General features: G+C 53.1%; 2 protein-coding genes across 9 annotated transcripts in view; one reads left to right on the top strand and one right to left on the bottom strand.

The window, feature by feature from the left end:
• PTPRA (protein tyrosine phosphatase receptor type A) overlaps window positions 1-13,477 on the bottom strand; it is a 129,569-nt gene extending 116,092 nt beyond the window's left edge. For all 4 annotated transcript variants that reach the window (XM_049791431.1, XM_049791412.1, XM_049791442.1 and 1 more), the window contains exon 1: window positions 13,349-13,477. The gene's annotated coding sequence lies outside the window, so the exon portion shown is untranslated. The remainder of the gene's footprint in view (window positions 1-13,348) is intronic.
• MAVS (mitochondrial antiviral signaling protein) lies at window positions 13,388-22,102 on the top strand. Of its 5 annotated transcripts, none has more exons than XM_049791505.1 (7): window positions 13,388-13,470; window positions 14,828-14,957; window positions 15,076-15,250; window positions 15,649-15,881; window positions 16,299-16,884; window positions 17,778-17,932; window positions 18,457-22,102. In XM_049791505.1, exons 2-7 carry the CDS (start codon window positions 14,841-14,843, stop codon window positions 19,141-19,143), a joined length of 1,953 nt encoding a protein of 650 aa, XP_049647462.1. In that variant the 5' UTR covers window positions 13,388-13,470; window positions 14,828-14,840; the 3' UTR covers window positions 19,144-22,102. The 5 variants fall into 5 exon arrangements, with proteins under 5 accessions (XP_049647462.1, XP_049647472.1, XP_049647483.1 ...); XM_049791515.1 differs by having other exon boundaries at window positions 13,389-13,470; window positions 14,825-14,957; XM_049791526.1 differs by lacking the exon at window positions 13,388-13,470 and adding an exon at window positions 14,028-14,078 and having other exon boundaries at window positions 14,825-14,957.
• The last annotated feature ends 3,458 nt before the right edge of the window (window positions 22,103-25,560 follow it).

Raw genomic sequence — 25,560 nt, 5'->3', positions numbered from 1 at the left:
CAAGTGCTTGACATAAGTGCGATTTTGTCAATGGAGACAATTTATGGAACAGGTTTGTAAAAGCAAAGAAGGAAGGGGGGGGAAAAAGGGCAGCGCAGGTCCTGCCAGACTTTCTGCCTGCAAGCACCTTATTCCAAGATCATCTTTCAGCTCTTGGCCGTGGAGACGGAGGGGCAGGATCCAAGAACCACTCACAGCAGGGAGACAAAAACGGATGAAAACGGTTTCTCAGTGTCTCACTCCTGTACTGCAGGATGGATGTGCAGCGAGACTTTGGCGTGACCCAGCACCACTGGTCTCAGTAGCCCTTGCCTGCTTGCTGCGGGCAGGGCAGAGGGTGAGGTGGAACTCCTGCCACCACCTGCACGGGGGTCTGCTTCCACAGCACCGCAACCACACGCACATTGGACTGCTCCAGCCTGGGCTGATCAGAGGAGCAAGCATGCAAGTACGATTGTGAGGAGAACTGCAGCAAAGCCTGGGAGCTATCCTGCAAAAAGCCAAATGCTACAGAAAGACTGAAATAAGCCAAGCTTCCGAAGTGCCTGTTCAACACCGCTGGGCTCTGAGCAAAGAGAAAATGCAGCAGAAACAAGCAGGTTTTTCTGAAGTAGAAAGTTTCTGAAATCATTGGGGTTTGTTGCTTCCAAAATTTATACCTGTACAAGCTCAATGTCTCCAGCTGGCACATCTGCAGTCCTGGAGTTCAAGATACCATGAGGCTGTATGCCAGGGCATGGTGGAGACGGGAGGGTTTAGCAACTGGGGTGCAGGGGGGAAGGAGGAGACAACCCCAAAAAAGCAAGCCATGAATATAGCTCCAGAATAGGATGGACCAAACTTGCGCTCAGAAATGAATTCAAGTGGCTTTTATTAGCAAGAACAGATTTAAGCACCGCATACATATTCAGTTCTTTCCCCCATACTATTGCTTCCCAATGTTCCCCAGGCCTCTCCCTTGTCCCCAGAGGTAGATCCAAGTGCATATGCAACCCAGGCACAGCTCAGAGCCAGTATTCGGGGTCAGATCCAGGATGGAAGAGACTTTGACAATGTCTGAAGGGAGAACACAGTTCAAATACTTTGAAAGCTTTGGAGCATTTTATTCAATGTTTTGACTGCTTCAAAGTAAAATTAGGTCCCAGCTTCCAAAAATATATGAAGCAAAACCATCAGCAATGAGAAAAATTGATTCCAACGTAACATCCAACACTACAGTTTGATGGGGTCATTTGTAACCGCACATCAGGTGACCACAGATAAACTGGGGTAGTCAGACATGCTTGAGAACTGGCTGAAGAACATTGAAGAGCTACAACAGGGTCACTGGAAGAGCCTCATTCAAGAGGGACACAAATACCTTCATATCTTTGACAAAAGCCACTGTTATCCGAGAGCTGGCCCAAAGGTGGAAGTTAGTAGCCCAAGCCCAAATGTTGGGTTTGTGCCACAGCAGCTGTCAGAGGCCACACTGTTTCCCAAAGCTTGATCCAGAATTAACTCTCCAAAAGTCTCTAAAAGCCCCACCAAACTGAATGAACTGAGTGGCTGAACTTGAATTCCCCCCAGACCAGAGGCTACAGCACCTTTGGAGGGCACCAGAAGGGAAGTCTATGTCCCTGCTGCTCATGGTGCATCTGCTCGGCCCTTGAAACAAGGCTTCAACCCTATGGCCAAGTTTGGCACTTCCATCGTTAAAAAAAAAATTATTCCCTGATTCCTCATCATGCCACAGAGAAATGCATGATGAAGAATCACAGGTGAAAGCAAACCCATGAGTGCAGCTCGCCATCTGCTCCCATCCTCAACCCTCTGGCACCCTTCTCCCAAAGGGCCAGGGTGGGGAGCAGGGCAGGCCTTTGGCTGTTGGGAAGGGGCTGCCGACAACACCGCTCTAATAAGGTCTTGGGGGAAACACATCCTTCACCTCGCATAAAACAGTCCTGCAACCTGCTTCTCATGGTAGAAACCCACCGAGCCTGGCACGCCATCAGCACGACTTGGACCCCAGGGGCAAAACGCTGCTAGTCCTTTGGATCAAAGGACAGGAGAAAAACCCTCTTACACTGCCACAGACTGAAGCCCATCTCCCTGTACTGAAGGCTTCGTACATTGCAGATCTCACCATTGGAGATGCTGGCGCAGGGAGAGAGGCAGGAACGTCTCCGGCTGTGGGGAGATCAGAATTGAAAAGAGACTTTTTTTTTCTTTTTTTTTTTTAAAACCTTTTATGCTTCCCTATCCCAGTCTCAAACTGCAGGAGGGACATGGAGGATTCAGCGCTGGATGCCAGGCACTCGCTTGAGAGGCTAACCTCATCAAGAGTCAAGTCAAAGCACCCCAAAGGAGCTGAGCTGCAATTTGTCACCTAAACAGCAAAATAATCCTCCTGCAAATGCCCTGCACCAACAGGCCAGTCCTGTTAGTGAAGACAAAGCTCAAGCAAAGCTTTAAAAGATCTGTAACTATTACTGTAACAGGCAAAATGGAAAAAAAAGGTGGAAGCAGCAGCCGCCTTCCTTCCCCCAGGCTTGGGATCTGCTGCTGGCAGGGTTTCTGGCAGGGCTGGGAGCCTGCCCGCACTCCTGCGTCAGAGTGGGGACACCGCACAAGCTGCCACAACTGTCTGGGGGGCTGGAAACAGCTGAAGTGACACGGAAAGTGTTGGCCGTAGGATGGGACCGGTCACAGCCACGACTAGCGTGGCTGAGGTATCCTGAGACGACCTTTCCGCGTTGGACTGCAAACTGGGGAAAAATGTCCATGTCCCCATGCAAGCTGGCTGCTGTGCTACCACCCGTGTCCTTCAGTAGTTAATTACTTGCATTTCTGAAACTACATTACCTTAATGAAGTATCAGAGGGAGAAAAATCCAACACCAAATATAAAGAGACCATCTCAGCTGGCCAACAATACCTTCTCTGCACAAGTGGGTGGCATCTCAGCAGACAGGGCTCCAGGAACCCAAATTCCCTTACATCTGCATCGCGTTTCTTGGCCCGTGGGGCACTGAGTGGCCCAAAATTAAATCCCTCTACGCACACCACAATGCTCTTCCTGTGCTAACAGCTGCATGAGGAGCCGCACCATGAGTCCCATTAGAGGAGGAATCCTTAAATGCTGTAAAACACAGTCTTAAAGGTTCTCCCCAAACTGAGCCAAATTGTCAGCAGGTGAGACCTCCCTGCTCCGTACCCACGTGCACCAGATCACAGGCAGGAACTCGTTTTGGGGAGCAATGCCAGCTTAAACTGATTAAACTACAGGTTTGCTCTTTCAGTCCAAAGGCTGCTAGCATGTCCAGGGATCAGTCACCTTTAACAATCATCAAGCCAGGCACCACCTCACAGGGAGAGCAGCCAGCCCTCCTCCTCCCGCAGCAGCTAGGAGAGGCTTGCAACTGTTGTTCGGCCGCCACATCTTTCCACAGCAGCCAAACACACTAATCTCCAAAGATCCCATGTCGGCAAGTCAAAAACCACTCTGCAAAAAATAAATTCATTCCAAATAATCCATAATAAAGCAGCTGAGCCAGTACTGAGCAACTGCAAAGTTCTTGGCTTCCTAAAAACAGTCATGATCTTGCAGTACCTTAAAAAAAACCAACCACCAAACAAAAAAATCCCAACATTGAATAGGTTGATTCCTGGGCTTGGATGCTGAGAAGCTTAGCTTTCCCATCACCGCTGAGATGGCTTTGCTGCTCAGGAGCCCTGGCTGAAGTTTCCACCTAGCTATCATCAGACCTGCGTGGCTCATCTATGAAGCACATTTTTCCTGCAGTACTTTCCACCTCTCCCATGCACGTGTGCACAGACTTCCCTGTTCCCCATCCACCAGTCAAATAAGCACAGTTTTCAGAGGAAAAATTCAGTTTCTCAACCTTAAAGTTCAAAAGGGGGGTTGTTTGGGGGCTGAGCTTCTTGGCTTTGCTCCAGGGAGGTTGGAGAGGGAATGGAAATGGATGTTTTCAGGTACACTCATTAAGTGCTGTGTAATTATTCAGTAGAGGCAGGCTGCAAACTCTAGCAGCATCGCACCTGCAATTGCTCTTCCACTTGCAACTGAACCATTTTCAAAAATGATGAGCAGAAATGAGCTGGGTGGATGGTTGAACGGCTTCTTTCCAGTTTGCAGAGAACAAGAGCCATGAATCTCCTACCAGCTGCTGGGCTTGTGTCCCACAGGAGCCAAAGGACTCTCTCCTTCAAGATGCCAAGCATCCTTAGACCCCCTCGATCTACACAGGAACAGAGACCAAGCAGCACCTGGCAAGATGAGGTCCATCTAACTGGTTCAACTAACACTGACTTAAGGGTCCACTGAAAACGTCAACCTCTCTGCTAGGCAGAGATGCACTGTAGGGAATGCAGTGGCTTTGGAAAGGGGGAGAGGGCTTGCAGGGAATGATGCTGGGGCTGCAGCACCTCCACAGAGAAACCACCACCCTTCCTAACAGCACATGCCTGCTCTCGAGCCTGCTGACAGCTCACTATGCCCTCTTCCTGGAGGAGCATCACAGCGTTGGGCAACGGGGCAGCATCAGATGCTCCATCCCACACTGCTCACTCAGCTGTACGAGAGAAAAAATAAGGACAGAGGGCTCCCTGGGTTCCTCTTTTCTTGCCACGAGCAGGCTGAGATCCAGCTGAGGGTATATGCTTCTAAAGCAGCTCCCTGCATTTCACAATTTACCTTCAAGTTTCTACACGAAGAGGGCAACATATGGGAAGTTACATAAACTCAAAACACCCCCCTACAGAATATGCTGTATCCTGGAAAAAAGACAACTACCTCTGCACAGGCACTGAAATCAGTTTAACAAATTTCAAGGAAAGCAAAGAGTAAATCCTCTGTCATGTAGGGGATAAGGCACGGACACGAGAAGCAATGTCGGATACTCAGATGTCTACACAACCTCTCTTGGGTGGATCAAGAGATTCGCCACCTTTGTGAACACACACCTGCAGCACCGTTTTTACACCTGTATCACTAAGAATTACCCTGCAGCCCTGAGGGACATGACCTCCTGCAGGGACCCTCTCAATAGCAACCAAGAGGGATGGAGACACTTTGGCAACCCTCCAAGCCATCTTAACACGCACCCAAGGGGGAAAACACTTACACGGCCACCGGGTTTGTCAGCCTCTCTGGAGCCTCGGCCGAGGAGGGGACAGGAGAGCCACTCTTCCTCTAACGCCAGAGGAGACAAGCAAGAGGAGATGCCCTTAGAGACTGGGTTGCATAGTCAGACAAGGCTGCAAGCTGCCCATCCCACGCCTCCTTCAATCATGTTTTAAAATATAAGAAAGGATGATCATGCCTTTTAAGTTACTCACCTCCCAGAAGAGGAGAGATTCATCTTAACCCTTACAAAGCTGCCTTTGTATGTCAGCTAGACTGTGCCTCAGTTTCCCTTTGTAACAGTACCTCTTTTATGCATTTTATTTGTTTGGATGTTGGATTCTGGGGGACCAGACCTGCCTGCTCAGCACAACGAGAGCTGAAGTACAGCCCCAGACCAGGCACTGCTGCTGCACCGCAGACTAATAGCTGGGACACAGATTTCACCTCCAGGTACCTACTGGAGTGAAAAAAACCCAAACCTCATACACAACCACTGCAGATCAAGCCAGGTATAGAAAAGATAATAGATGAATTGGCAGAATATTTTTTTCTAAAAGGCAGCGCTATGTAAGAGATTCCCCCACAGCCCCACAGGAAATGTCTGTAGCCTGCTCTAGATGAGCTCGCCAACCCGTGCAGACCTTCAGAGCCCAGCAGTGGACTGAAATTCAAATCCACCCGTTACACAGCAATATGCATACACTGAATTTCTCAAATAGTTAAAATGATGGAAAAAATTAGGGATCTACAAATTAAGCTGTTGGAAGCCACTGCCCAGTAGAAAGATTTTGAAGGACCGAGTGAAGAAGAACCAGTCTTCCAGTTAGCCAAGTATCTGAAAACAAACTGTTGCCATCGAGTCAACCAAAGATCCTGCCTGGCATTCCCACCCTGCCACCACAATGAGAATGCAAATTGTACATGGCGACTGGGATTAAAAACATCTCTCTGTCTGTAGTCAAATAGGTTTAAAGTCTCCTCAAGAGAAAATCTTGAGGATTATCCATGCTTTCCAATTTATTATTAATTTCTAACTCATCTCCGTTCATCTCTAATTCATCATTTAGCCCTACCATTAGGGTCTTCTAGGAGACGGACGTGAAGCTGCAGCATTTGGGCTGCCGCAGACAAATGCGCTACCCTTCTGATCTAGCAATGCAGAGAAACAAGGGAAGACTAAGTCTGTACTTCCAGTCAGAGACTAACTAAATATGTACATGTACAGCTGAGAGCGGGCCTGAAGTTACCCTTCTGAGCTTTCATGCTCAAGAGTGGCCAGGTTGCAAGAGAGTGAAATCCAGAGGCTCTGAGATACACCACGTGTTAAGCAACACTGGAAAACACATGTGAATATATTTATTTTCAGGCTTCTCAAACATATCCATAAGAGATTCACTTCTGGAACAAAAGGGAGATGCTTATCTGCTGGCATGATAAAAACATTATTCAAACTGTAAAGCAGCAGGAAAGTTTTGCATGCTGTCCTGCCAGACGCTATCACGAGAAAAATTTATGGTACCTCAAAACCTTCAGGTTGAGAGCCAGAATATCCCCGTGCTGTGCGTGCGGTGCCTGGAACAAGAGGCTGCCCTTTCCCAGAGCGCTGCTGGAATCTTTATAAACCACTAAAATTCTTTTTCTTTTCTTTTTTTTTTTTTTTAATTAAAAAAAAACACAAACCCTGTTCTTCATATTTCTCTTCTTACTCAGCAAGATTTACTTACTTGAGGGTTTCTGCCTTCTAGAAACCTCTAATGGCACCATGACTGTAATATCTGTCCCTTCTGCCCCCCAGGTTTAGCTCCGTCTCTCAGGCCACCTTGCCACCAGCAGCCAGACCCGAGTTGCCTTCCTGGCTTTTCTTCCACTAACCTATTTCACTGTATAGGTGGGTTGCTTCTTCCTCCATCTCCGTTTTTTCTCCTGCCCCTTGTCAGGGGCTGGGGCTGCACAGCATATAGCAGAGTCTTTCGCAGATGGAGAAAGCATGGCTATGGCCGGTGTCTTTCTACATTAAGTGGACTGACCTCCAGGTCAATGCAGGTCCTCCCTTTCCTTTTTTGTTTAAAGAAAGATGAGTAAACAGAAAACCCTCCCCAGATTTGTTAAGACCTCTCTTGAGGTCACATCATTGGTTATCACTTCAGTGCTCACCTGAAAGCCCACAAGGCCAAACCTGCTATTTCAAAGGGTGAAGTAAGAGAAGCCCAACAAGCAAGCAAGCAGGACTTCAAGCTGGTTGCAATGCACGTTGAGGCCAGAAACAGATTTCCTGGCTGCGGAACGCTCTCTGACATCTACCATGACGTAATTTACTAACACAAATTAGTAATATCAGCCCTTAGCCAGCCGCAGTTTGTGAATGAAGTGTTTGAAATCCCCAGAGTATGAATTGAGATACTAACTCTAAAAACGCAAGCAAGGGATGGACCCCACACAGTCCCAGGGATTAAAGGAGGATCTGTTTCTCAGTTTGCAAGTTCACCACTATGGCTGAACCACTTAGTTGCAGCTATTATGAGCACTCCCAAGGGCAGCAATGCTCCAGAAAAGCCCCAGAGCTGCCTAGTTCATCCCATTCATATCATCTCTGATCACTGCTCTTCTTACCACCGGGTCAACCAAACTTAAAGATGAGCCTGCGTGAGCACACCAGACCATACACTACAAATAATAGACACAGAAGATGACACACTAGATGCACAAGCCAGGATGGTTGGGTATCAGTTCTGGGGAAACCCTCTACAAGTTGCCTTCTCGTCAGAAGGTCCCTGACTCCTTGGAGGAGAATACCTGAGCACAGACCCAGGGAGACATCCTGCCTTCAGCAGTTAAACCAGAAATGTCTGCTGCTCTCTGCAGCCCCAGAGCAAGGTCACTGTTGAAGGGGTGGAGACCAAAGTGAGCTAAACCCCTGGGTTTTAGATCATCAGAACAATCATAACTCGGAGAGATTATTTCGAAATATCAGGCATGATATGGGAAGGCAGTCATCCCAAGGGGGGCTGGTTCAACCACAGAGCAATCCAGTGTTGATTGATTCACTGCTCATACCTGAATCAAGGTTTCCTGTCACCTATTACTTAACTCAGATACATAAAACCAACAAGCTTGAACACGCCAAACTCTGTTTTTAAGACTGGTATGCTGCCGCAGCACCTCTGCAATCAGCCTCTAACATGCTTTTATCGATCTAGCTTGGAGTGTCAAATAGCGTTTTGGACCCCCAAGTTATGAATACAGGTCTTAGAACTCCCCGTCCAACCCTGCAGGCAGGTAGCATCCATCCATCAGCCAAGGTTTCTAGCAGTTGAGCATCCAGACACTGGGAAGCCCATCTCACTCACGGTCTCCTGCCAGCTGGGATTTCCAGGCTAGACATCCCCCATTTCCACTGCCTCCAGGGCTCAGCCTGAAAAGACGTTCACGCAGCACTCTGGAAAACGAGGACACGGCCTCGTTGCTCACCAGCCCCACCAGCAGAACCAATGAACCTACCAGTGCCAAGGAAGGTGGCTACAGGACGGGCAGGGGCAATCCTGCCTGCAGTACCTTCGCACTGTAGTTCATCTCATGCTTCCCAGGTAAATGCCGGGGAAGCCAGGAAGGATGCCTGCACCTCCCCTTCTTCAAACATGCAGTGATTTGGGGGAGGGAAGGAATTTGGCTGGCTTTCCTTCGCTACGCAAAGGAAGGGAGAACAGGGATGTCTTCCCGGAAGGACCAGAAAATAGCTGTGGCTTGAGTTAGACTGTGGGGCAGGATGTGGAAGTCCTTGTTACAGCAATAAAAAGGACTCAAGTACTTGGCCGGGGAGCCAGGAATATACCGACACGCCAGCCTGGCTCAGAAGCAGCTTTCCCCATCAGCATGGTGGGAACATTTTTGTTTCTTTGTGTTAGCCAAAAAGGAAGGAGGTGGTGGTCCGTTCCCCTTCACCACGGATGTCCTCAGCTCCCTGCAGCAGCAGCAGGCTTAAAACTGGTGACACCTACATCTCTTGCCCCCTCCTACCAATCTGCGATGTTTGGTCTCAGGTACAGGTTTTAATTTTGCGTTAGAGGAGGGATGGCATGGCATGACCTGACTCACGCAGGAGAGGCAGAGGTTATGCTCTTGTCTACTCTTCTGAATTCAGAGAACTCTTGTTTTCCATCCCAGGTCCAAATTAGTACTAATTATTCCATGCAAAATGGAGTTGCTTCAACAGGAAAGAATTAGGACAACAAATTATTCTGGAATAAAGAGGACTCGCTGCCTAAGCAAGCTATCTGTTTGCACATGGAATAGAAGGGGCATTCTCCCACACAAGTTTTGGGGAAAAAGCAATACCCACTCCATTTTTTTTAAAATTTCTAACCACCACGGCTGTTACAGTAGCCACCAGGATTTCCTACATGACCAACACGCCAAAACCCAACCCACACTCAGTTGTTTCGACTTCCACCGTCAAAACGGCAGCCACCATAAACACAGCAGTACCATATGTGTAACCACAGCAAAAGCGGGTTTAACGGCTATGGCTGATGCTTTCAGTTAGGCGAGTTTTCACTTGGGGCAGGGAGGGAAGGGGGGGACAGGCACGCACCCTCCTGCAGCCTAAAGAGAGGTTTCCCACGACGGAGACACAACCCTCAAGTTTAGACGAGTCCCCGTAGTCCCACCAGAGTCACACGTTCTCCACTTCCCAACCTCAAACTGGCTCAACACCAACCTGCAGGACACACACAGCCCCACCAACTGCAGTTGTACAGTGTGCGGTTAGACTTAGTCCCACAGGACACACGGTGGTGGAGATGGATTTTTTGCGTGCCCTGATGTGTTCCCTGCCATCACCTCCTCCCCGCACAAACACAGTGGCACCCAACCCGGAGGGGTGGCCCCCACCTTGCTGTACTACAAAACATCTTATCTGAAAAAAACCCCAAATCCCACATGGGTCAACGTGGGGCAGACATGGGAAGCAGCACCGCTGTCACAAGGGTTTCCAGAGCCATGCTAGAGACACAGATGAAATTCAAGGTCTTCTGAAAACATTAGCCAGAGTAAAGTAGGAAGAAGCCAGCTCTGGACTCGTGGCTGGGCAGATGTACACGACAGTGACAGTGTCTGCCAAGGCCAAGACATGTTTTCCACGAGCTTTGGCTACACACATGAGTTTCAAGCACTGCCAGGTACTACGGCTTACAGTACAGTCATGTGAGTTGTATCAGAGAAAAAGGCTTTCCAGCATTTTTTTGTGAGTTTAATGGGAAAAAAGCACTTGTGATAGAAGCCACTCTACCCACTTACAAAAGCTAGAGACTTCAGGAAGAACAGGATCAGGCCAGCGTCTAGCAATATCCAGGACCAGCTGCTCCTGAGGAAGATGCAAGAAATCATTCTGGACAGTTCGGGAATCACTTGCTTATCAGTAAATCTCTTCCTAAGCCCTTCAGATAGTGATTAAGCACAATGGTTCATACCCCATATATTAAATATTAATCCTCCCTAATGTGACTGCCGATGTTCTGGTTATCCGATTCAGATAACCGCACACCCCCAACAACCCATTCCTTTTCCACCCCAAACCACGTAAACACAATGTACAAAACCCAGCAGCGTGTTGCAATCCCGCTAGAGGAGAGCTGGTGATATTCTCCTTGGCCTCCAAGCCTGGAAGTAAAATAGCTGGGTCTCACCAAAAGCAGGAGGGAAAGAGTTAAGAGCAGGGAGATGAATCAGCCCACTGCTATAAATGCGGACATTTCCTACCTCTTCGCTCTAGTGTTTCTTCCTGTCCGCAGGCTTTGGAGATGCTTATGGACCTGGTCACATTCAAATGATTTCCACCGCGACAGGAAAGCCCGGGGATTTGTTTTATTTCAAGAGGAAAACACGATTTGTGAATGAGACCAGAAAGCAGCTGTGAGGGCTGACCTCCTTCTCATATAACACCAAGAATAAAGTACCAGCCAACAGCCTGTGTATCTGCTGTACTACTCCTAACCCTACAGGTGCTCTGTTCTACCTGAAATAACCCACCCCACACTCCCTGGCATTTCAACGCATCAGACAGACCCTGACCGCGCAACCATGGCTCAGCACTGCCCTACCCAAAGCGGTTACAGCAGACCTGCGGGCTGAGCATGGCAGAGGTCACACAACCTGCGCCCTTGCCACCAGAACGGGATCTGCCGTTCTGCTGCAAACAGAGAGGGTTGGAGGAGAACAGATGTAGGTCGTCGGTGGGAGGAGACGGGGAGAGAGGGAATTCAGACTACTCTTCCACAAGGATGTTGATGTTGGACTGGGACCAATATCACGGATCTGCACAAAGCATCAGTTATTTGAGAGTGACATTTCAGAAAAGCGGAGCTATGTATCCCATTAGCTTGAAAACAATACAGCCGCACAAATGCCAGGACAGCAATGCCCCTGGAAATGGGAAACATCTATTTTCAGCACCTCCCAGTATCCCCCCACTGCTTTAGAAAACTGTTTTTATAAAGATCAGGCAAAAGCCCTGGAGCTTCCCACAGACACCTCCCCAAAAAGCTCTCCAACAGGGATGGAGAGGAACACGTGGAGGGGGAACAGGGCAGCGCCCATTTTGACCCCAGCACAGACACCCCATCTGCCTCACACAGCATCCCCAGGTCCCAGCGAAGCTGTGGTCCGTGCCCCTCCCCTGCCCCCCCAAAACATCCTGGCTCTTCACCTTGGCCACAGCAGAAGTCGTTGGGGGAGCTGGCTGTGCTGCGACCATCCCTGGGGTCCTAATTCCTCATCATCAAGCCGGTTTCCCCAACCTCACCATGGGAATAACGGCATGAGTTTGCATCTGATTCTTGATGGAGAGAGACATAAATCCTCCTTGCAAACCCGGCAGCTCCCTGCATCAGCTGCAGCCACCCCGTGCACCTCCTTCCCTGCCACCAGCTGCTGCAGCAACAGGAATTAAAATAAAGAAAGACGAAAAACTCCTGTTGGGGCTGCAGCTCTATTTGCCCACATCCCTTTCATTTCTAGAAGTCCTTGTATAGGACAGGAAGAATCGCTAAATATTTTCAAAGCATCCTGCATGCTCACAGAAAGCTCCCCCAGCCACGGACAGGCAGAGAAGGGATGACTAATTTTTTTAGCGTAATAGGCTGCGGAGAGCGTCCTGCGAACAAGCAAAGTAAATTCCTGAGGCTCTCGGCAAGGACCGCGCCGCTCCTTGCGAAACTTCCCAGCTGGAACCTCACAGCCGAAAAGCCAGAAAACATCGTTTTTCCCTCCTCCAACAAACAGGGTCTGGGATTCCTTTCACGACAGTATTTGGATTTTAATGTCAGTCCATATTTAGCAGGAGGAAAAAAAGCCTCCCTTCCTTCCTGTCACATTTTCCACCCCTGATGACATCCAAGATCAGAAATAAGCAAGCGCTGGCCGAGGAGGGAGAACGCATCTACCCTAGCATGGGAGAGCCCGGAGCACGGCAGCCCGTACGTTCCCATTTGGGATGCGCGGAGACACCAGCGAGGAGGGGACACGGCCCTCGGACCTCATGGTGAGGATGGGCGTCCCCTCCAACGCTCCGTCTTGGAGCGTCTCCCCGAGGGACGGCGCAGGGCGGCAGCCAGGCCATCAGCTTAACGAGGCTGGCGTACCCCCAACCACCCCAAAAAGAAGCCTTACGTCCCCGGCACGGGCCAAGAGCTGCCAAGGAGGCCGTGGGTCGGGCCGAGTGCGGCCGGTGGGTTGCTCACTCACGGCAGGGTCCTGCGTGCCCGCGTCCACGGAGCTCGGCGATCCTGCGGCAGGGAGAGGCGAGCCGTGGCGGGGAGGAGATGGCTGGCAGTCTCGGGAGTGGGGTGCCTGACTGCGGCCCGGCGACGTGCCCTCTCCGCCGGGTGCCGGAGCGAGGGGTCCCCAGCTGGGCCCCCCCGGGACCGCAAGGAAAGGAGGGGAGCACGGGCCGCTGCAGACCCACGTGTGGAAGTTCACATGCCCGATCCACGATGCACTTTTTATTCTCCCTTCTTCTTCAAAAAGCATAATAAAACTCACGTGGGGCGGGGGAGGCGAGCAAGGCGGGTCCACACTGCCGCCCGCGCCGGGCCCCACGCAGAGGCCGCGGACACGCGTGGGTACCGCCCGCAGAGGCCCCGCCCGGTGCCCCCCCCCCCCCCCCGCGTCGCCATAACAACCCCGGGCCCGTCCCCGTCGCCCCCCCCCGGGGCGGGCGGTCGCTCACCTGCGGCGCCGGGCCCGCTCCTTCTCCTTCGCTGTCTCTCGCCGCCGCCCGAAGGCTCCGGTACGACGACGACGCCGGCGACCGGCCGCGACCATGGACGCCGCGCCGGGAGAGGGCGCGGGGTAAGGGGGGGTGGAGGGGGTCGGGGGAAAGGGGGGAAGAAGGGGGTGGGTGGAGGGGGGGTGGGGGGGAAAGTGGGAAAAGAAGGGAAAGGGAAGGGGAAGGGGAAGGGGGGGGAGGCACCGCCGTCCCTCAGCGCCCCAGCCGCGGGGCTGCCGGCCCTCAGCGGTGCCCCCGCAGCCGCCCGCCCGCTCCTGCCGCCGCCGCCGCCGCCGTTGCCGCCATGGTGCGGCTCGCGCGCAGGGCGGGCTCCGCTGACAGGGCCGGGCCGGGGCGGGGCGGCCACAGCGGGATCCCTCCGCCGGCTCGCCTGGGGCGGACGGGGGTGGGGGGGGGGGGAGGGAAACGTTCCCGTTCCGCTGCTGCCACCTGCCGGCGCCTTGTCCCGTTCCCCTTGGTCCGTTCTCGTTCCGTTCCGTCCCGCCACCGTGGGGTGAAAGCGGGGATGAGGCCGCGGGGAGGAGAAGGTGGGCGGTGCCTTCCTCCATCTCCTCACAGGGCCTCATCACCGCGACGGGCGTGCGAGGCGCCCAATCAGCGGCGGACACGGACGGGGGTGGGCGGGCTCAGAGGCGCCCCCGCAGTGCGCGGCGGAGGTGGCGGGCGTAAGGTAGGGCGGTTTAGAGACCGGGCCCGAGGTAGGGCGGTTTGGGGACCGGGCCCCGCCGAGCAGAGACCTCCAGGGGGGTTCTGTCAACTTTAACTGCGGGCACAAAGTGCTCCCAGAGCTTCCCTGGGAGCGGGGAGGCCGAACGGCGGCGGCGGCGGTGGTGGCGGGGGGGGGTCCCGGTGGAGAGGCCTGGCAGGGTCCCACCGCAGCCTGCCCCTCCCGGGCCGCCGCTATCCCGTGGGAAGGAGCTTTTTCTTCCCTTTCCCTCCGCTATCCTTTTCCATCGGCGAGGAGCCGCGTCTCCCAGGGCCTAAAACAGGCTCCCAGCCTCGGCCTCCTTCGCCCGGCGTGACCCTGCGCTGCGGCGAAAAAAACCCCGGGGCTAGGATCCACCCGGCCGGAAAGCGGACGGGAATAAACACGGGCCGGGCAACGGCAGACGGGAATTAGGCTTGTGAAAGCAAGGCCGAAAGCTGAACTTGAACCTGAGTGGTTTTTCTTTGCTTGTTTTCCACCCAGGATTTCCCCCCCTGCACCGATTGCTGCGGCGAGGTTGAGCATAAGTGCTGAGGGGCCTGGCTCCCATGGAGAAGCCCAGGCCTCTATAGAATAGCCTAGGCCCCTATGGAGAAGCCCAGCCTCCTATAGAATATCCCAGGCCCCTATGGAGAAGCCCAGGATCCTATAGAAAAGCCAAGCGTTACCAGCAGCGCTCCACTCACGTTCAGTCTCTCTCTCTTTCTCAGCAGGGGCTGAGCCAGGATGGGTTTTGCCGAAGACAAAGTGTACGACTACATTTTGAAAAACCTCAAGAATTTCAGGAACATCCGTGTGGCATCGCTGGCCGATTCCCTGAGCTGCCTGACGGATGCTGACAGAGTAATTCCCTGCTTTCCCAAGTCCTGCTGGGCTCCTTCCCCAGCATAGAGCTCAGGCAATGTACAGCTGCCTTACCTCTAAGCTAGACCCTCTCTTAGATGCCATGTGTTTTATTTAGGATGAACTTCACACCCGGGAGGAAATGCGGGGGAGCCAGGCGACCGTCTATAAGTTTTACCAGCACCTGAAGTGCCGGCAGGGCTGGGTGCCAGATCTCATCGATGCGCTGCGCCAGAACAACGCGGGGCACCTGGCTGACGAGCTGCAGCACGTATATGACAGCTGGCAAGCCCGTATGTAGCCCCGTCATCTCTGGGTGCTGCCCCGGGGTCTGGTGGAGATGGGGACCCGAACCATGTCTCCTGGTGTCCACCAAGCAGCTGGCCTCTCTCCCTGCCCTGGCTTCCCAGGGGGTCTGGGGGTGTCCTTGGGGTGTCCCCAGAGATGTCCCTCATCCCGGTGATGTGCCTGAAGAAGGCGGGTTCCTCATTCAAAGGTGCGTGGGTTGGCAGTGGGCTAGCTTTCTCACCTGGAGGGGAGATGGAAAGATAAATGAAGGGGTGCTGTGGGCTTGGCCAATGTAGGGACAGAGCAGGAGCATGTGAGGGGCTGCCTCGGCCCTGTGCTCATCCTTTGCCTCCTCGGCTTTTCCCCCAGCGTCCCTCCTCATGAACTGCCTTGGCTCCTCCAGGTTCCCCAGCTCCTGCCGCTGCCTTCTTTCCTCCTGTGGCCAGCGATCCCCGTCCCAGTGTCTCTTCCATCAGTGCCCAGACGCCATCCCCAGGGCCGAACCCTGCTCCAGGTGCCTTGTTGACTGAGCAGCCACACCACGACCTGCCCGCTGGCAGCCGTCCGCGTCTCCTGCCCAGTGCTGCCACCACCACGAGCACGGACCTGGATGCCAGGGCCCCGGTGCAGGAATCGGTGAGCGGGGCACGCATCAGATGGGGACACAAAGGTCCCTTTTGGACTGGAGTGTTGGTGCTGTGGGGTGGGGGGAGCCCATGCTAGGGCCAGGCTCATTCATGGACACCCCAAGCAGCGTCTGACTGCTGAGCTCTGCTGCATGCTTGCCGTGTCTGGCATCTGATGGCCTATGTACGGCCCTGTAACTGCTCCTCTCTCCTGCTTCCCCTCCATGGATGGGAGTGCAGGGTCCAGTCTGTTAGTCCAGGCTCTCCTCCACAGCCCCTGACCCCGTGCAAACCTGCAGGCTGTGTGGTGGGTGCTGAGAAGAGACCCCCTCATCGCCAGGTCACTGGGTAAGGGTTTGGGGCACCCCGGTGGTCCCAGACCTTGTCATCCTGGCACAGCAATTTAACACAGGTCATTTCTTTTCAGCTCCCCAAAAACCTGGAGCAAGAGAGTCTCCAGCCGCCTTCTCTTGGGAGCATAGTCTGTGATGGAGCGAGTGATGGGCACAGTGGAGAGGGGCATTTCCCGCACCCCATCGAGGTCACGCCGGTGGCAGTAGGGACCCCCAGGGCAGGCAGCGTGGCTGTGCCATCGACTGCCCCCCCTGAGCGGGGCCGGGACTGGCTGAGCCGCCAGCAGCACCCAGTGTGTGTGGACAACGGGTGTTTTGGGAACTCCAACCACCTGCACCGCGGCGCGCCGGGCTTGGGTCTGGGCAGGTCTCTTCTGCCGAGGGATACAGGCTCTGCTCGCAGCCCTGAGCAGCCCAGGAACGAGCCCGAAGAGGACTTCTATGTCTCCACTGAGTCACCCCCAAGGCTGGAGGAGACTGCTCGCAGTGTGGGGCTACAGCCCCCAGATTCACTACCAAAAAACCAGGTTGTGCCTGGCTCCGAGCACAGCGAGCCCCCGGGCAGCTTTGTGGATGTGCGCAGCCCCCTCCTCATACAGCAGCAGTTCGATGCAGAGCAGAAGCAGGTTGGGAAGCTGCGAGAGGATAGAGGAGATGGAGGTAGGTTTCCTTCCTGGCAATTCTGTGTAGCCGCTGTGCCAACGGGGAACAGGGTTGACGGTGCCGCTGGACGCCTGTCCTGCTTGATGGTGAGGATGAAGAATGGCAGGGAAGGTGCAGGCATGGGATACAGCCCTGCCAGGAGGCCATGGGGACCCTCCCAAAGAACGGTGGTAGCTGTGGCTGTTGGTGCAGGACAGCCCAAGGTTGCGTCTGCCTTTGTGACCCATGAGCACTCATAGGCGTGTAGAGAACAGCTCTCTGCTGTCCTCACCCATCTCCTGGGCCACAGTGACCTCCTCCAGGCAGGGAGCGAGCTTGGGTTGTGCAGAAATCCAGCCTGGCTGCTTGTTTTCCCCTGGTTTTCCCTCCAGTAGTTGTTGCTCGCTGTATTTTGACACAACGTCCTGACCAGGACTTGGCAGAGGCACTTGCTTCATTTCCGAAGTAAAATGACCCAGTTAAATGCCTCTGCATCCCCATTTCAGCAGCCTGGGGTCACCCTGCTCTTGAAAGGAGGAACAGATTGGGGTTGCTGGGTTGGCTGGTGCTGTCTGGTTTACCTGCCAGGAGAGCTCATGTGCCACGGCAGAGCCAGGGCCACACGGGCAGCACGTAGTGGTGCTGGGTCCTCTCCTTGTCCGACCTCCTCAGCTGTGGGCTGTGCTGTGGCTCGGGTCACTTGCCCGTGTCCTGGACTTGCTCCAGGCTGCAGTCGCCGCTGCTGTGCAAATTAACACGGATTTGTGAGGAAAAAGATGAAAACCTGTAAAGGCGGGCACACAACCTGCCATGGAAGTGGGAGTATCCTGTTGCAGCATCCTTGGGGAAGAGCAAAACTCACCTTTTAGGTCTCCTGATTAATGCAATACATTTTGTTTTCTCCCTGGCAGACACTCAGATGGAAAGAACTACTGCAATCACTACCCCTGCATCCAGAGATGCTGTCCCATCCTGGGACACCTCCCTGAAGCCTCCTGTACAGGAGAGGAAACTGCCCACTGGGGAGGCGGCCAGCAGCACCCCCTCCATGCTGACGAAGGAGAAAGTAGGTGACCTTTCCCATTGCCATTTGCATTTCATTCAGGTCCTTGCGAACTCCCCCTGGTTGGGAGATTTTGTGCTCCAGTGTAAGATTTTTTGAGCTGGTGGCGAGTTTATTCAGGACTTTTTTCCCCACTATGTTCGTGTCCCCAGCCAGATGCTATATTTTGGAGCATGGGAGAAGGGAACCAAGGTTTTTTGGGCTTTGACTCCTTATTTCCTCTCCTTGACTTGCTAGTCAGTCTCCTAGCTTCCAGGTGCCTGTTTCCATCCTTCTCCTCAGTGTTTGTCTCCCCCTCCTTTCTTCCCGTATTCCCCCCGAATCCCAAAGGCTCCCTGGAGCCCCAATACCTCCCTGCCCCACTCCCTCTCCCAGCCCTGGGAGTTACCTGTGATCCAGCCTTGCTGTTAGTGGCTGGAGATGTGGTGGTTAGCGCAGAAGTGGGCTTATCGTGTGACATGGTTGCCCGAGATCAGGCCAAATGGGTGCTCTCCGTAGCACCCAGCCCCTCTCGTTGTCTCCCAAAGGTGCTCCCGACCTCAGTGGACCCTCTCCCAACTGTTGCGGGAGGCTTTGAAGGCACATCTGAGAGGACAGCATCCAGGGTGAGCTCTGCCACGAACATCTGGGAATCTTGCAGCAACGTGGAGAGTGATGTGGAGCTCAGCAAGCCAGGCATCCTCCTCTCCAAGGCTGAGAAGAGCCCAGAGGTGGCCGGCAGATGCCAGGGCTCTCAGGGGCCTAGTGGCCCCTATTCCGGGGCATCCAATAGGCTCACCTTCAGCAGTGACCCACTCATGGTGAGCACAGATAGCTCAAGTTCAGGAGAAGTGCTCTCCAGAGTCTCCTTGGGATGCCCTGCTCCAGTGGCTCATGAAGACCCTGGGGGAGAGGAGGCAGCTGGAGCAAGCAGAGACTCCTGTCCGCCTCCGAGCTGGGACAGCACCTCCCTGGGCACCCACGAGGTCCGCATGGACCATTACCCCTGTGCCCAGCTCGGGGCAGACAAAGACCTCCAAGATGGAGCCGGTCCCCTTGGAAATTCTCAAGTTTTTGACTTGAGCAGGGGCCATGACACTGCAACCAGCTCGCCTCAGGCCAAAGTCCCCCCAGGGGACAGCAATGGACCATCCCTGCTATACATCGTTCCAGCTGTGGGCATCGCTGTGATTTCAGCTGTGGCGTTTCTGGTGTACGCTCGATTGCAGAAATAGCGCTGGAGTGGATGGGATGCCATGACCATCACTCAGCCTGGGCGATTCCTCTTCCTAGCAGGAATTTGGCCAAGGCATTTGAAGCCTGAAGAGCAGTGGGGGGGGCACAGTAGGGGTGTTATTAAATCCCTTTCTGGAAGGTTTTGCTGGAAGAGGCCTTGGTTGCGTGATGCTGTTGGGTTTGGGTCTGTTCCCCCTCCGTTTCCCAGCCATCTTGTCTGTAGCTTTCTCCTTTTACACCCATAGAGAAGGTCTCGTTCAGGGAGTGATCCCTTGAGTCAAAAAAGAAAGTCCTCTTGGCAATCGTCCACATCTTCCTTGTTTGGTCCCAGGAGGCCCCAGGGAAACATGTCCTGGTGGTCCAAAAGGTGACCCCCACCCCAGTCCCTCTGGACAGTGCAGTGAGGACAGATTTTGCAGACATCCTGTAAAGGCTCCTTATCTTGGCTTCAAAACATACCAGAGGGTCTGTGCAGCAGCCTTCACCACGTGCCTCATGTTGAATTTGCCTTACTTGGTGTCCCTGGCTCTGCTGCTGGGACCCTTGCTCATCTCTGCTGCTCCTTTCCGCCAGTGCTGGTGCACAGGCAGGACCCCAGTGCAGTAAGTCACGCTGCCTTCTGCTCATTCGTGACAAGAGAGACTCCTGTGATGAGAACGTGCCAGGCCAGACCGTGTGCAAGCTGTCCCCTCTCCCAGAAGCTGTTGTCCTGCTTCGGTGCTTTGCTTTGCAGCATCCTCCCTTGCTCCTGAGGGTCAGGGATGGGCTCTGGGGTCACTTCATGCAGCACTGACACCCTGGAGATGAAGCTGAGGGTCAGGAAAGAGCCGCATCTAACCAGCTTTCTCAAGGATCAACCTCATTTCACCCCCCTCCAGCCAGGGAAAGTGGGATTATGCTTTAAGAGGAACATTTCACACAATGCTAGCATTAAGTGGACTTGGTCCCACACAGGATTGTTGAGCGTCTTTGATGTTTAGGCTGAATTTTTAGAGCCTGGCTAGGAGAGTGGATGTAGTTCTCGCTTTTCCTGATACCTGGTGCTTATGGAATAGGAATATAGGAAACTTGTGTCCAGGGTGGCACACAAATAGGATTGACTTTGCACGCTGCAGGGAGGCCATATGTGGTGGTTGAGATGCTCTGGGTTATCTTGAAGGTACCATTTAAAATTGCAGTCCGTAATTTCCCTGCTATCCCCAGGGATCAGCTCGGAATGCAAGGGGATTGGGCTGCAAGATTTCTAAGATAAAATCCTCAAACCCAAATAAATATCCCCAGCTTCCCCCTGCCCAGGGCAGCTTTTGGGAGCAGAAGCAGCCCCGCTCAGTTGCTGTTGGCACGCATTTCTAGCTCAAGGTGGAGTTCAGTGATCACCAACTGTGCTGCCCACTTCTGTTGCTGCGGCTGCAGGTTGTTCGCCATCTCATCTACTCCCTCCCAAAAGCACAGGGGTACAAAAGTAACAAAACTACTTTTTTGTAGTTAAACAGTTATTGCAGCTAGAGGATTCTGTTTTCTTTAAGCTCTAAAGATGCCAGTGCAGACTTTCAGGGGTTCCCACCCTCCCGTGATTTGTTGGGGGGCAACAGGGGAGCTGTGGTGGGAGGCAGGACTGGACAAAACATTTGGCGATCTGCTGGTGGATTTGCACAGCAGAAGGTTCGTGCCATGGGCTGGCATGGTTTGAATCCGGCAAGCCCACAAGGATGCTGTGGGCTTTAAACCGTTGCAGCAGCCTGGTGCTGGTGGCCGGGCTGCACTCTTAATCCAGGCTGTTGCTTCTTCCCTGCTTTACTGTGGGCAGTAACTTATTCCTCCTGGATTCCTGCCGTTTGGCACAGCTTCCCGAAACACGACCTTCCTGCTGGCAGGGGAGCAGGAGGGAGATGAGTGCCCTAGTGCCTGGCTGCAAAGTGTAGCCATCGTGCCCAGAGCTTGGCCTGCACTGGGAAGGATCCGTCAGCCCTGCAACAGGGCAAACAGCTCCTAACACTTTCCCTTTGCCCCAAAATACAAGAAGTGCCTCCCTTAAACGATAAGGACAATAAATATGTGCAATAGTGAGGTGTTGGTTTTGATCTGACAAGGCTGCTCTCTAGGTGAACTTGAGGTGTTCATTGCTTGCTCAGTGCCCAGCGCTTTATCTGTCAGAGGAAGGGACAGTGCTTTTAAATACACTTGACTTCTGCTGACCCCATTTGAAGATAACGTGGTGACTTGTCCAAAATCTCCCACAGGCAGGGAAGAGAACCCGGGAATTAGCAGTCCCCAGTAAGATGGGTTTTTTCCTCAGCTTTCGTAATTTTGTCAGTGAGGGCTTTGTAGAGACCTGTCACCTCCCTGTGAAAGCTGCAGTTCTGAGCACTAAGAATTGCTCTTTATTTGCAGTGGGTAAGGAAATGTCCCCAAATCCTTTCACCTTGTTAAAAGGCTCATGTTTACTACTGAATATTGCGCCAAAATAAAGCAGAATACGTATTGTAAAGCAGAGTACTTGAGCCTGCATAACCACACTGCAGAATCCATCCCCAAATTCATTAATGAGAGGGGGTGCGTGCCTTCTCCATGCGCTTTCTGTGTGATTCAGAGGATGTCTTTGAGATCCCAAACCACCAGCATCCGTACCAAGGCCTTCTTCTCTGTTGCTTTACCTGCCTGCAAAATTCTTCACGTATTTTCCCACTCCTTTTTAGCGATGGCTTGTACGCTTTGCCTTTTCACATCAGACTGCTCTTATGAAACAGCTGGTTTATCACCACTTCAGACTCAATAAAAGCATACATTCAGTTTTCTGCTGTGAAGTGCCGGTATTTTCACAGTTGTAATGTAGCACTTTAAAAGCATAATCAGCAGGTGAACCTGCGGGAGGGAACTGTGTCCCTGCACATCTTTTAAAAAAAGAAAAAAAGCCTTTTACTAACTGTATAATAAAATTGTTTGCCACTTCACACTCAACTTATGAGGTTGCCATGTGTGTTTGTAAGATGAGGGGGATGCATCTTGGCTTTTGAAGCCTCTGTGGAACAAGGAAAGTTTTCCCACAGAAGTTGGCTGGAGAATTAAATCACCTAACTTACCTGCTGAGGGAGTGGAGGCCGCAAAGAAGAATCCAAACAGCCCTCCTCTGCTTTTCTGGGGAGGCTTGCAGCAGTTCATGCACCTTGGTTTTCCTATTTAAGAAGACAGGTGCTTTTAGAAAAGGCTGTTTGTAGAACTTTTGCCATATACAATTCCAAGCAAACTCTGTCCATGGGAGTTGGACAGTTTCCCTTGCTGTGGAGCTGCGTTTGGATTTCTTGGAGAACCCTTGCCTGCATATTGAGGAGCGTCTGCCAGAAATTCGGCTTCCTTGCCTCTTCCTCCTCCTTGGCCTGCCTGTAGGCAGCCAGTTCTGGTAAGACCCTTGCTTCGATCTTAAGCGTAGCATGCTGAGCATGTCAGGGTGACACCTCCTGTTCCAGCATCCCAGAGACTAGAGGTGACCTCCCAGGGTTTGGAGATAGGTTCAGACAGTGCCAAGAACCACCGAATCTGTGGTCCTCTGGTGAAAGGGGCAGATAAACCCCTCTCTCTTGCTTACAGTGACATCTGGATCTGTGCCAGGGTCTTGAGCAGGAGTTTTATAAACCATTGCTAGAGGAAATGCTTTGAAGGGCACTACTGGCACAGTGACACAGTGAGACTGAGGCCATCCGTCTGTATCAGGAAGAGGGGGACAAGATTTGGGGACAGTTTCCAGAGCTTGTTTTGGAGCGAGCACAGGTCCTGGTCTAGAGGATGCCCACCACGGCAGGTCATAGAAAGCCCAGAGGGCAGGTTCGAGACGAAGCCGGGGAGGGTGTTTCTCAATGCAGCATATAGCTGAGCTGCAGAAGTCGTGTCCTCAGGATGTTGTGGTTGCCAAAGAGGAACTCGACCAAGTTCTGGAAAGAGAAATGCACCAAAGGCTTTTAAGCAAAGGTCTGAGCTGCAAAATGTTTCGAGCTAGAAGAGTGTTTGGGAGCAATAGGGCTATAGGCAGCTGTGGCTGAGCGGTGGCAGGCTGGGAGGGAAGGGACTGGATGTAACCACATGCAGATGTCTGCTGAGGTGGACAGTATGCACCAAGCCCAGCACACTGCTCACACCACGTGATGATCCAGATTCTCCCAGATTGTCTGGTTCAGTCAGATCCTGGGATCCTGCACAGAAAAAGGAGCTGGGCCACCTTTGCCCCGCTGGGATCAGCTCTGGCGTGCAGGCAGCAGCAGTGGTTGCTCCCCAGGTACCGCACCCCATCTGCTGAGCAGCTTTGGGCTTGGACTGACCTGCAGAAGAGAGATACCAACGTCACCAAACCCACCGCTGTGCCCGGCTCTGGCTCACCCTGCGCTGGCAAGGGAACCCTAGGGGTGAGCCGGCCTGCGGCGTATGCCTTTTCGGGACAGGCAGGAAGCTTTCGAGCAGCATGAAGGAAACAGCCCTTTTCAGTAGCATTACATGCACTCCACTCTGCCTTTTAAAGAAGAGGCTCCCAAGGGCTCTGGTGTGTATTCACAGCTGAGACATCCCACTAGCTCTCCTCGCTTTCTGCTTTCCCAGCTAGAGCTCTTGACTTACAACCCAGGTATATGAAACGCATTCAGGGCTTGGTATTGACAATACTCTGAACTTCAGGCAGCGAAGCTCAGTGAGTTTGTTTTTTAATAAAATGAAGGCAACGCTTTTATGAAGAAGGGTTATTTTTCTTCAGAGAGGTTATGCTTCATCTTGTATCAGCACCAACACCATTTGTATGCTTTCTGCACTTGCCCAACAGGATATTAAAATTATACAGACTAAATCTGACCAGTCCCTTTGCCCTGTTTTCACCACAGCAACCAGAATTCAGCAAATTCTTAGTGAAATTATGACACCTTTTTTTAATGTCGGTCACTTATCCCTTTGGTATCGAATTAATGCCTGAGGATTGCGGTGAGCTGAGATTAACACGGTGCAGGTGAAGAGCACCATGGGTCACTGGGCTGCAGTTACATGCTTGGCCATGTTCTAGGTATGTTAGACATCAATTAACATTCCACCTAGGAACCTCTGTCTTGTTACAACAGGAACTGTTACAGCATGATATAACCTGGGAGTCAGTTTTTCTTCTTGAATGTCAATCCTGTTGATCGTTGCTTGCACCCCTCTTTATGGTCACTCAACTTTGCTGCTGCCTGGATGGCTACTGCTGTAGTTGTTAGCTCAGCATTATTAAAGTAGGGTCAGAGTTCAAAGAACAGGATGTATCAGCACTTAAATTACATTGTGACATATAGGGGAGCCGAGGATTGGGCCTGAATGTATCCTGAAGCCTTGACCCTTGTTTCATTGTCTCTCCTCCTAAACCTCCCATCTTGGTTCCCATTTTGTTGTGTCCGTCCTTTTTACAGTGCTTGCAAGATCTTTGGAGAACTTGAGTGTTTTGATCTGCCTTCACTGGAAGAGGGAGTTTGGGTCCAGCTTCATCTCTGAGGCCTCATGAAGGGGAGCGGGACTTCTTTCTGCTGTTTGTCTCTTTCTCTGTAGGAGGGAAACCTTAGCTCTCCCCGACAAGGCCATAGCCCTACTAGTTGTCCTCCAGGACGTGTTGGGCTCAGAAACATCTGATTCTGTTTCGCTTCATGTTCGTGCCCGTAACGTGGCCCGGAGAGGCAGCCTCCGAAGACGCCGCTTTCAAGCACGCCTTTGGGACAGAGCATCCTCACAGGCAGCATCGGTGGCGGCAGTCTTGAGCTTCCCAGAGAAGGCAAATGAAGGAGGAGGGCGAGTTTAGGAGGTTTAGACTCCAGGCCTCAATGGCCCCAGACAGCCACCGAGGGAGGGCCGTGGGGGAGGCCGTGGGGCGCAGGCCCGACACAGTGGGGGACCTGGGGGCCACAGAGCCGCCCCACAGTGAGGGGATGAGGGGGGCCTCGCTATCTGCATATGCAAATCGTATGCAAAGCAGCGTGTGTCCCGTTCGTACCCCCCCCCCCCCCGGCACGGCGCGGCCCAGCCCAAGCGGGCCTACTGCGGTCTTCCCTTCGGCCCCTTCCCGCGTTGCCATAGTTACCCGGCCTGTCAATCAGCCTGCCTTCTCCCGCCCCGACCAGACGGACGCCTCAATTCATTGGACAACTGCCGTGTCATTCTCTTAACGAGGGAAACCCATAGGCCAACGCTGTCGCATATCTACCCGCCCCCGCCGGCGCCTTCGTCCCCGCCCCGTCCCGAGCCCGCGCATTCGATTGGGTAGCCGCGCTTGTCACTACCCGCGGCCGTCCGATCCCTCTCTCCCATTGGCGAAGCCGCCTGTCGCTCCGTACGGCGGAGGGCGCGGATTGGGGAACCGCCTCACGGCCTATCCCGCCCCACCCCAGGGGGATGGGGGGGGGGCCGGGGGCGCGCGCGCG

Source organism: Accipiter gentilis, chromosome 3 (genome assembly GCF_929443795.1).
Source record: "Accipiter gentilis chromosome 3, bAccGen1.1, whole genome shotgun sequence".
NCBI classification, from domain to species: domain Eukaryota; kingdom Metazoa; phylum Chordata; class Aves; order Accipitriformes; family Accipitridae; genus Astur; species Astur gentilis.
The sequence above is the reverse complement of the archived record's forward strand: the minus strand, read 5'-3'. Positions and strand labels throughout refer to the sequence as shown.